The sequence below is a fragment of the Lingula anatina genome, chromosome 4 (assembly GCF_051362555.1).
Source record: "Lingula anatina isolate TDL-2025a chromosome 4, LinAna3.0, whole genome shotgun sequence".
NCBI lineage: Eukaryota > Metazoa > Brachiopoda > Lingulata > Lingulida > Lingulidae > Lingula > Lingula anatina.
The window spans coordinates 17,852,430-17,864,500 of record NC_141770.1 but is presented as its reverse complement, the minus strand read 5'-3'; the positions used below and the strand labels follow the sequence as shown (position 1 = coordinate 17,864,500).

General features: G+C 37.9%; 1 protein-coding gene across 1 annotated transcript; it reads left to right on the top strand.

Moving 5' to 3' along the window:
* Positions 1–53: 53 nt before the first annotated feature.
* LOC106169508 (uncharacterized) lies at positions 54–11,598 on the top strand. Its single transcript, XM_013548977.2, has 15 exons — positions 54–203; positions 469–694; positions 991–1,781; positions 2,028–2,136; positions 2,772–2,939; positions 3,800–3,827; positions 4,078–4,188; positions 4,414–4,659; positions 4,969–5,092; positions 5,616–5,823; positions 6,353–6,859; positions 7,040–7,311; positions 7,590–7,692; positions 10,665–10,838; positions 11,152–11,598. Exons 1-15 carry the CDS (start codon positions 55–57, stop codon positions 11,200–11,202), a joined length of 3,267 nt encoding a protein of 1,088 aa, XP_013404431.2. The 5' UTR covers position 54; the 3' UTR covers positions 11,203–11,598.
* The last annotated feature ends 473 nt before the right edge of the window (positions 11,599–12,071 follow it).

Here is a 12,071-nt window from a genome sequence, read left to right as displayed (position 1 = left end):
AATGATATAGAAGCATGATCATTTGAATGAATTGCATTCTACATATCTAAAGCAATGAAATGCAATGTATTTCCAGGCGGTGCCATCGTGGTGCAAAATACCACCATACCATGTAAACAGCAAAATGTTGATGGTCCTTCCCTGGGTACTCTTTTCTGTGACAAGTTTGTATCGTATATGTGGGGTTTTGTGAACGGGGACGTGTAAGTGTACACTACAAGTATCACCTATTCAAAAATATAATCTGCTTGTCATAGCACTGTATACATTGTAAGTCACTGATTGCCTTTGTTAATTTACGTAATGTTTCGACCGTAAGTATGTCTACCGGTATATGAAATCGTGGTATTCATGAATGTATTATCTACATAGTGGGCCAATCTGCTCTGACAGAGACGCTTCTCAACTCTTTATGCCTGTTTTTCCAAATAAATTCGTACGCATATAACCCCATGTTTGACCATTTAGGATTGACGTCACTATAACTGCAAAGAATGGCGGTTTCATGAAGGTTCACGATTATGCTCTTGGTCTCAATGCTACTGTTACCAAGTATTACAAAGGCCTGAGTATCGACCCGCTAAAAGCCCAGTTTGTGTTTGACTACGTGAAGCCTTTTCACTGTTATGTTGTTGGCCAGAGAAACTGCAAATCTACAGATATGATGAAAGTGGAGCCCCAAATTACTAGCACGGTAAGATTTTTGCCTTAAAGCAAAGGCGGTAAAGATGTTTTCATTAGAATTGATTTGTTATAAGGTCAATAAATATACAGTTCATTAATTTCGTAAGAAACGATTTGATGTTTTATAAATGTTGTATTATGATTATAATAACCTTTACGTGTTTAGAAACCAACATGTGGTTTTTGTTTGAATGCCAATCTTATGAAGACGTGCCTCACGTTTTAGAGATCACCTGCAACAAATTCAATGTCACCTCATAAAATTGAACCGTTATTTCATATCCGTGGTGTCCGTTCGATTTTCAGGGCGATTTCAACATAAGTTGGTCCGGCTGGTTGGACACGAACGCAGGAGTTGATTCATACACTGTAGATATATATGTTCTTATGTACAGCGAGGAGAAGAAAGTTCTAGTCAGATTCTCTGAAGAACCTGTATTAAGTGCAAAGTTTGACCAGTATGACAACAGTACCCAGTTTACCGTTGATAACCCAGGTGTTTACTCAATTGTAATGACAGTTACTGACGCTGCCGGCAATAGTATCAAAACCAGACGATTTGTTATCTATGATTCTGCCTCCTCAATTGACGTTTTTGCCAACAGCTCCCTTTCTGTAGACTCATTAAACCACCAACCCCGTTCCTCATGGATCTCCAGCGCCAATTCCCTATCTAAAAATGGCTCAACTGTCACAGTGTCGTGGAAAGACCATTTTGTGAACAGATTCTATTTTGCGAACCAATTCCTTGATGAAATTGCACTCTTTGAAGACAACCCAGATCCTTCGTATGACCAAAAGTTCGGCCTTCGCCCACAGCAAGCAGTCCCCAATATCAACGGCATTGTCAAGTTCGAAGTGGACTACAAAGTGTACGGCCCAGGATATCGTGTCGACAAAGACGCCCCAGGGGACTGGAAAACCGTTCCCGGTGTCCCTGAAAACGTGTCTGTTGACATACCACGAGTAGAACAGGACACAGTTAAAATTTGGGTTCGTGCCAGTGATCTGAAGGGAAACCACAAGGTCTCCAGTATCACTCTGCGTGTTGATGCAAGACCCCCCGTGATAGGACAGGCTTCTATTGAGGCTGGGAGGTATGTCCATTGATTTATGACTTGGTTTTTTGGGTTCACCCAGTATTTGCTTTCTCTTTCGTAGCTACGATTTCAGTTATAAACATTTAAGCCAAGATTTTTTAGATGAGCGCATCGGGAAATCTACTGCAAATAATTAAACAGGTTAAAATCAAGAATGAAATAAACATCCAAAATTACCTGCCACACCAGCACATGAACTTGAATTTTTTTTATATATTTTTTCATATTTCAATATTATTTTAGTGTTGCTGTTAAAGCCCACGATCAGGAGAGTGGTATACATAGAGTACGGTACAGAATCACCGACGCTATCACCGGGAAGCTAATAGAAGACAACCAGGTTGACACGGATGTAAGTTAAAGCAAAATCAATACCTATAGTTCAGTGAAATGATCAAATGTTAAGAATAAAAAACAACAGAATGTCTTTACTACCACAAACAAGTTTAACTCTCAGGAGCACTTCCATTAACTTTACTGTGCCTATGATACCAGTTTTAAGTTGCTATAGGTCAATGCATTGTCTCATCATACCCCTGTAGATGACACCTTCTTATTACTTGTGTGCTGAAATAAATATTTTAAGCTTATAAAAGAGTATCAAAGAGTGGGAAAGTGTTCTCTGTTATCTTTCGTAAAAATAGGAATTAGCAATCTATTGATGTTATTTAAAAGAAAAAAAGCATTCCCCCCTGTCATCTAAAACAGCAAATGTATATCTACTTATATGTCAAATAGGTACTAATTCACTGACCATGACGCTCCAATAACAAGCTCTGCTTGTTCAACTGTATTTGACTTACTTCTATTGGTCAATGCCTCTCCTTGTATCAATATTGATATTCATACAGCGTTCAATACAAACATATATAACATACGGTACTTTTAAAACGTACACTTTGACCCTCATTGGAACTTTCAAAAACGATGTAAAAAGGATGAACGCGTGAGGAATCTGACATTTGTACATAAAGCGTTTTGTTGCAGAACCACTGCAATGCGCCAACATGTGTCTGTCTGCCGGCGGCCACGTGCAAAGCTATAGTCGTTACCATGAAGCCCGATCCACGGCGTATGAGTGCTGCCCAGAACAACGTTTCTATCCAAGTCATAGTGTACAACAAGGCCAGGTTGAATGCCACATACCAACTTTTTGTGAGTATTTCCATACATAATATGTTGCAAAAATAATAATGATTGTGTCAAATATAATACCAGATAGAAGCATGCCTACTGCTATTTAACCTTTATCCCTTTGCTGAAAATTAGAAAATTAAGCTTTAAAGTCATAATAACTCTTCGTTTTGGCCAAAAATTGGATTTTCCCGGAAAAAAACGGCAATTTTCCCGTACTTACCAATGGTCAACGACCCCATTCCTGCATTCAAAGTTAATCCAGGGTTTTTTTTTCCTAAACGTACGGTTTTTTGTTAAAATCTCTTAAGAGATTTTAACTGACGGAACTCTCTCTGACATCGCATAGTCACTGTTGACCTACTTAAAACCGCGGGAAAAGCAGACAACAACAACACTATATAAGATTCATGAGATATATTCGTCTTTTTGTTAAAAAATACATTAATATCCACAATGTGTGCCATTCTGGGCTTTTCGTTATCCGACGCACTGTACAAAAACTCGCAACGTACGTCTGCGTCTGTATTAATGCGTTTGGCGCCATATGTTATTTTGGTCTCGAATGAACGCGAGAATCCGCGTGACACCATTACGTCATTAGCAACGAATGCCTTGATGACCGGGAAGAAAGGCACGAAAGCCCTATTGACAAGCACAGATTTTAGTTTTACTACAATAACGGCCGTTTTAGTGGTAAAATACAATAGAATATATTTCCATGCGTTGTTTACAATGTATTTCATGGGGAATTTTGAATCTCAAAGGAAGAGTTATTATTGCTTTAACATGAAGGAAATATCTTATAACTAGACTGTTGTGAAAAATTTGCAATTATATCAAATTATACCGTATACTTAGTAAATTTTCTGGCATTCCAGAGTGTTGCGTCAAACCAGTTCTCCAAAGGTAAGTTATCGGAGTTAAATAGTCAAATTTCAGGTATTTCATCCGATTCTATCCCACGTCTTTCTCGATAGTGACCATTAAAGGTAGTAACATAATATAACGGTAAAGTCGTGAGGATTTCATCAATTGTGAAAAAAATGTCTATTTTTTCAGACATATGAAAATGTTTTGAGGCATTTGATTTAAACATTGTTTGCATTGGCACTGCTTTTCTATTCTATTCTATTGGCACTTTCTTTTCTTGTTGCAGAGGAATGCTCCACATCTTGGCGAATTGACGGAACCCATTGTTACCCTGGGAAATGTGGACTTAACAACTGCACTTGTGAGAGGGGATTTACTGGAGAGTACTGTCTTAGTAGTATGTTTTATTTATTTATATATTTATTTATTTAGCGGATTTAACAAATAGTTTGTCTCATTTCTAACCTAGATTTCTAGAAAAAAAAAAGATGGCAGCATCATTCAATTGTGCAATACCGGTGTAAACGAATCTATTTCAAATTATTATAATTTGAAGTCGAGTAGTTCAATTTTAATATTGTAAGTTATTTGGTCCGAAAGATGTTTATCTTTTACTTTTCAGTTGCAGAGAAGCCAATACTTATTGAAGGAGAGATATCTGTCGTGTACGGCCAAAGCAGGGCAGTTATAGAATTCAACGATGTGTCTAATACCATAGCGCTGGGGTTCACTAGTCTGAAGAAGGCCCAGGGCGTCGTAATGAATTGGACCTTAACCTACAACCACTCCCTACCACGGCCACCGGGCTACATTCCGTCCGTAGATGTCGGTATTGTCGAGTCTGGAATGCTATTCTCCATCGTCAGAGGCGAGACTGCTTTTTTTGACCTGTTCTTTGTGATAATTCAATCGTTTTGAATTTTAAAGCTTTGCTAAGTACGATTAAATGCATTTCAGATCGGAGTGATTCTTGGTGCCAAGGAAAAGTAGGCTTTTAAATATGCAGATTAACCTTGCCAAATAGTCCATTTAGGAATATCCATATCACGTATTTTCTACATGTATATAGGTCTGCAAAATCGAGAAAAAAACATTTTATCGTGAAAATTTAATGTAGTATAGGTCCTATTATTAAACTGATAGGTGATATTAAAGTGAAATATGTGTATTTTTGCAGGATATTACGAACTGCTGAGGGGAAACCTGACCTGTCAAACAAACCCAAGTCCAGACAAGCCCATTCACTACTTAAACTGCTACGGATATCAGCATGTTAGCTGGACTTTCCACGACAGCGACAGGCAAGTAGGGTTATTTTAACAGTAAAGTAGTGGCAACAACTCCTATATTACTTTTAGCTAATTGGACTAATTTTGTCACCTCACCACATACCCTGTATGCCTTTTTCCAATACGTCAGAGTATCAGTTGCGGTAATTGTACCGTAGAGGTTTTCTAACAAACAAGGAATATGGAACTTTCAGAGCAGTAGGTTTTCTCTGCCAGATTATATGTATCGGAAAATTAACACAATGCGCTCCCTGCCACTGGTAAGGTACTGTATGTAAAGCATTGTAATTTAATAAAGTGGACTCTGGTACATGTTACACCTAACTTTTGAAGACATTCAAGGATGCCGAATTTGTACTCAAAAACATAGTAGGCAGTTTGTTTTTGTCAGAAGAACAAGGTTTTGATTAATTGCACATGAAGAAAAGTCGGTAAAAATCTTAAATCTAAGTATTTGAAAGCACTAAGTATGTTCCAGTGAATGGCACGCTCCTGAAGATCATTTAAGCCCAAAACCATTCCTCTCGTTTTTTAGGGTACAACTGACAGCTTATGCACAAAATGGCGGCTACATCGACCTGCAGCCACCAGCTCGGTCTCCCTCTATTCGTAAATACTACCAGGGTCAGTCAATCCGAAAACAAATAGAACTGAGGTTTGACTTCATGCGTCCGTTCCACTGTGCTGTGAGCTATGGTTGCAAGAACTTGATGCTGGATGTTGGAGGCGGGATACTGAAAACGGTAAGGATATTCAACAGGCACATCTTATCTGATCCATTTTAACATATACCAAAACGGAAATGAAAGGTATTACATATAGCCTTGTTTTTGATCTGCTTAATTTCCAACCAAACTTTTGCTAAGCCAAGTGAAATTTGTTCTAAAATGAATACAAGAAATGCGCTCAGAGAGTGCAGAACTCCGGCAAGCATCCAGCAATGATACATGGGGTACTTGAAACCACATCCATCGTACAAGGTCAAGGTCATTGGCCTTATTTGGCGATGGTAAAGAATCCCCTAAAATTCTTTGTTTCAGATAGTGATATTGATAACAAACCACCACCAAAATCAAAGCACTTTTAAATTAGCCCGTTTTTTACTTTTCCTGAAAATTACTTCAAAATCCACCCGTTACTTTTTAAAGTAAAGCTGGTAACGAACAAACAGCCAAACGAACGTGAAAACAAAACCACCTGGGCGGATGTAAAAAGCCGTACAAAAACCAATATGGATACTTGTAAACTAACAGCTTAACATTCGTCTTCCAGTCTGACCTGAAGCTTGCCTGGTCAGGATGGGTGGATGCTGCCTCGGGCATAGCCAACTATACCTATACCATTTACCGGCTGCACAACGGGTCAAAAGGACTCCTCACGGAAGACACAAGCGTCCATAACCCAGCTTTTACCGGGGTAGTCTATCCTGGTGATAGGTTACCTGTGGATGTGAAGCTGAACGATTACGGACTGCACTCGGTTGTGTTAAAAGTACATGATAAAGCTGGTAACAGTATCCTAGCTCGTCGGTTTGTTCTCTATGATGACGTCAGCAAACACAAACCAGAGATAGCCGCCGGCGCCCGTGTTAGAATAATCGGTAGCAATGGCGGATGGCTAAACGCGGCCACTGATGTGATAACTGTAGACTTTCAAGGTGTGTTTGTTAACCAGTTTCACACGGATAACGGTTTCTTTGGACGAATCGACGGTTTCATCCCTGCTATAGAGCCTGGCTATGACGACCGCGAGTTTCAGAATAATGTTGCAGGGGCTAAGGTAAGCACAAGTAATTCTTTTCTGATGAGCATACTTAACGTATCTATAACACTTTTAGTGTAACACAAATTATGTTCGAGGTCGTTTTACTAACATACATTTGCAGAAGTAATATACAAGCTTTTGGATGAACGTATTCAGTTGTATGACAAATTGGTCTACACACTTTTTGCATTCTAGAACGTCGATGGAATTGTTCAATTCAAGATCGCTTTCATGTTCTTTGAATCTGATTCTGCTGCCAATGTTTCGAGTCCAGCTGTCTGGAACACTTTGCCTGATCCTACAACCCAACAGTACAACATCACAGTTCCTAAGTCAGCACGTGTCACCAGAGTTTGGGTTAAGGCTGTTGACGCCATGGGAAGTGATGTCATCGACAGTGTGACAGTCAAGGTTTACTCTGTAGCCCCAACTGTAAACGCTCAGAGTGTGTTTAACGGGATGGGAAGGTGAGCCAGTAGTGTATTATGCACTTTACATATTTTTACTCGAATAAAAATTTCAGAAGTTGTTTTGAAAGAAAACTTTTTGTTTTTTCAAATTGTAAAACACAGATATTTTAGTGAACACGCAAAAAGATGTGCATGTCATTGAAATACATCTGATTGATATAATCTGCAAATTGTTGGTCAGCTATTGCCGACATTATGTAAGATGATGGTCTCCTACGACATTTGCAACTAAATGATGACCACTACGAACCACTAATTTCTACTTCCATTTTTAGAATTCACCTTACTGCCCAGGAGTTAGAGAGCGGAATAGATCGCATTGAGTGGAAGCTGTTCAACCTGACAGACGGAGCCTTAGTATTTGGTCGGAACTTTTCTGTGAGTAATGGGTAACATGTGCACAGCCTTTTTGGTTTGCGTGTAGTGTCCAAACCTTGGAGAATATAGCAGAGGCGCGCTCTGTTCTTGAATCTAGGTGGCATCTGGCGTTTGCTGGCTGACATTAAGGTGGGGATGTAGGTTTGAGATTTTCTCTTAAAATAAAGGTCTTGGCTTTTTTATTCCTGTCACATTCATTTAATGTATCTTCAAAATATCTAATTATGCTTGGAACACAGCTCTAACTTCATCGTGTGACGTAATATTGGGATTTTGGGGACAAAAACACCATTTTTCTACACCTGATTTTCTCAGGCACCTGGACAGCTATAAACTTGCTTTTGATGGCATTATAACACTTGAACAAAGTACTACAGCATGGAGTCAGGGATTTTTCTTCAGACACTTATTGTTGATTTTATCTATAAAAACGTGAAATTACATCAAAATATTAGGGAATTTTCACTTTCAAAGTCTATAAATGAGAAAAGAGAGGATCAATCAAAATTTCTTAAAAAGCACTTTTAGTGCATACTTTTCATAATTAGCATGGCGAATTTGGTCTCCCTCAGGTGTACAGGTAGACAGTTATAGCTTGCTAAAATAACGCTATCTTGTCAATATTGAAAGCAAAGAAAACGAGCAAAAACACTTTCAGGGAGGTTAATTGTCCAAATAAGCAAATTAAATTGTTGACAGCTTTACCTGTTATCGTTCTGACGATCGCGAAGATTGGCACTCTATTGCCGGTTGAAATTAGCTTGTTTGCATACGTTTGGATGTCAGAAAATCTTATTTTTGTATCAATCTCACCTCCTGTTAGTAACTTCAAGGGGTTACCGCTAGCACTGCCAGAATGATTGACAGGCAATCAAGTAAGCCCTAATGACTCAAGCAATCAGTGGCCACGTCAATTGCCGTCGGGGAGAGTGTTAGGGATGCGCTCTAGGATGTGCACACAATAGCAGCATCGCAGGCGGTCTTGTCCACATTCGCCAAGCGAAAAATGGTTCGAAAATACGGTCGTGTTACAGGACGCCGATCGGACCATCAACAACAAGAAATAGACGCAACCAAAAAGGTTTTGTTAGAGGAAATGTCTAAAGTTGGGTGAGCCAGGAAAAATTCTGCGATAATTGTTGAAGAAAAAAGCTGGGTCAATTCCGTTTCAAAATTCTTTGACGCTTTGCAGGAAAAATCATTCCTTTGTTTCTCTAGGTCCTTATAAAACCTGGTGTCCAGATTTTATCTAGTGCCCTCAGGGTTGCGGGAGCTGCTCTTTGAAAATAACACTCAGGTAGATTTTTACCTGAGCTAAATATCGCCAGCAAGGCTTCAGGAGAGTTGTGGGCCACTGAACCCTCCAATTAAGAGGTAAAGGAAGTTCCAGTTAGATGGACGATTAAGATAAAACTTGTCAAGGTTTCAGGCATTGTTTACCTCAGTTCAATAAAAGTATGCAAGACGTGGGGGGGGGGGGGGGGGTCAGAATAATTGTGCCTATACAATTGATACAGAGGATTTGTTCCTACAGGTGACTTTAATAAGCAGAGGATTTCTTTATATTCCGTGAAAAATACACTAAATTTATATGAAATAATACCATGGTTGGCCAAAAAATTGTACGAACAGTGCATCCGTGCGTATGCCTAGTTACGCCCATGTTAAGATTTTTAAAATCTAACAACTGCATCGAGCTGTTGTCGAAAATGGATAGAAAGTATGACGATTGTTGTCACGGGAAGCAAACAACGGAATTTTCTTCTTTTTTTTTTTTTTTTGCGTATCTCAAAAAGTTAACAAGAAAATCGAAAGAGCGCGTGTAACAACAAGCAATATTCAAGGGAGAACGCGTATTTCGAGCAAATCCAATGTGTCGGAAAAGATTCATCTTAGCGCTGATCACAATCAAGAGCGACTATCAAAACAGCTTTAGCGGAACAATAGGCACTGCTTTGCCAAGCGCTGTTTATGATTGTTTCCCTAGACGTGCTGATGCTGCTAAGGTCCGCCCACCGAGTTTACCCATGCCAACGGCCCTTGACAACGAAGGCGGGGCATAGACCAGGCCACTGGTGCCGATGTGTGCAGCATCAGAATCCTCAGAAAAAACATATTTTTTGTTCAAAATGTAAAAATTTTATTCTGTTAAACGTTAGATACACATTTAACCAATAATTAGACATAAAAAACCAAAAATGACGATTTTTAGCTATATTTGGGTACATCCGTACCTTAAAGGGATAATAACTCTTTGCTCTGGCCAAAAAATGAATTTTCCTGGAGTAAGCAACAATTTTCCCATACTTACCAGTGGTTAATGAATCCATTTTTACATTCAAAGTTAGTCCCTAGTTTTTTTCTAAAAAGTTTGTTTTTTTTTTTTGTTATAATCTCTTAAGAGATTATAACAGAGTATGGACATCAATGGAAGTCACGTGGTCTAAAGACAAACTCAGATATCAGAATAATAGCTAAAACTGCTGTTTTTGTGGTAAAACAGAATATATTCTATTTCTATGAGTTGTTCACAATGTTTTTATTGTGAAATATAGATCTCATATGAAGAGGTATTATCCCTTTAATGTAAAGAAGACCGTTTGGACGGTTGAACGTGTCAGGTGGCCACGGCATGGCCAACGTTCCTTTTTTTTCCTGGAACTCATACAGTTTATTTGAGTCAAATGTTAATTTTTGCGTCATGATAATGTTGATAGGTTAAATAAGGCATATAGAATATTTTGATATTTTCTGTCTACATTTTTGCAACGCTTCTTCAAAATCATAAGGAAAATATACAATTTGTACATTTAATTAATGGTAAAACAGGGTTTACACATAATTAAATGTATATTTAATGTACGCCATAAAATTTCTTTACCTTTGTGGTATAGATTAGCTTCGAATACTGCTTTGTGTATCCTTGGGAAGGTAAAAATGTGATATAATAATTTCATCATTTCTTGTGCCAGGTGCCTGATGGTACGTGTAACCCCCTTGACTGTACTTGTAACATGGTAAAGGGCAAGTGTACCTTTGTCAGTTTGTTCCTCACTCCTGGAGGTGCGACCTTACCAAACTCAGGACTGAGGTCAGAAGTCACCGTTTATAGCAATGCCGGCATTTCTACTGTTTCCCAGAAAATGGTAAGTTGACTCTAGTGTTGAACGTTATTCACATCTTTCCTTTCTGTGTGATAGCTACTATATTCGCAATTTGTTTCAAACTATATGTTTCAAACTACATGTTCCTTAAGGATGTTTAAAGTCAATGTGTTGATGACGTGTAAGATGCATCAAATTGGCCCAATAACTCTTTATACGTGATAGATGTTTTTGTTTGCTATTTATTTAATTTTTAATACAGTGCAAAATAAAAGTCACAATGAAATGTTCATAAGATGAAATGCAAACGAAAATAGGTTATTCCATATATGGTCAAGATGGAATTTCGTTTCAGGTGAGGTCTTCAGATTTGAAAGTTGCTAGTGTTTCACCGGTTATTCAGTGACGCCTTTAAGTAAAGTGAAAGGATGACGTCACTTTTCTGAAAACATGGAACCAAACAACACTTCGCCTGGACTTCGAATTAGAAAATTTAGTTAAGCTGAACTTGTTGTGATTGAACTGCTTATGCCTTTTCTTTTTTGCTTTTGTTTATGAAAACTTATGCCATTAGTCACTTATTGCAAAGACAACTTCGATTATCGAAAAAGAAATTGTACATGTACAGGGTATGAAGAAAATATGAAGAGTGATGGAAATTTTATATGAACTGCATCGGAGCTGCTAATTGAAAAACAATGAAATTAAATAAATTGGTCATTTTTATTACATACGTTCACCTAATTTAATACAATAAACACTTTAATTAATTTAATGGGATTATAAAGAAACAGGTGATTCCGCAATTAAATCATATCGAAAATGACGTTCTGTGTATACATCAATTATTATATTAATGAAAACGGTTAATTTTGTTCAGTTTATTTCTACTAACTATCGATTTAATAACTGTAATGCACTTTTCTTTTTCAAATGTTAATTTTTAATGTCCTACATGTGTATCTCGCTGCAACTGCAGTTGCTCTTTTTTTCGCAGAATAAAATGATTTGCTTAATAGTATGAAAAATTCTAATTTTGTCAAATAATATGACAAGCTTTTGAAAAGAAAGAGAGTTAAATATTACTTGACATCCCAGGAAAATTGCACTTTTGTAATTTTAACTTAAAGACCCTGTGAACCTTCTTGTGTTCCCCCATATCTCGTGGCCAAAAAGATTTACGTAAGCATAACAACCTAACACCAATTCTAAAATCCAAATACTTCCAAAACAAAGTGAAAAGTCAAATCTATCTACCTTCGTTATTGGTGGACA

What these genes read in the sequence shown, in the direction of transcription:
- LOC106169508 (XM_013548977.2), top strand. Translation starts at nt 55, where the DNA reads ATGAAATGCAATGTATTTCCAGGCGGTGCCATCGTGGTGCAAAATACC. An exon ending in AGCCCCAAATTACTAGCACG is followed by an intron (nt 695 to 990) that starts GTAAGATTTTTG and finishes TTCGATTTTCAG; the next exon opens with GGCGATTTCAACATAAGTTG. An exon ending in CTACTGTTTCCCAGAAAATG is followed by an intron (nt 10,839 to 11,151) that starts GTAAGTTGACTC and finishes ATTTCGTTTCAG; the next exon opens with GTGAGGTCTTCAGATTTGAA.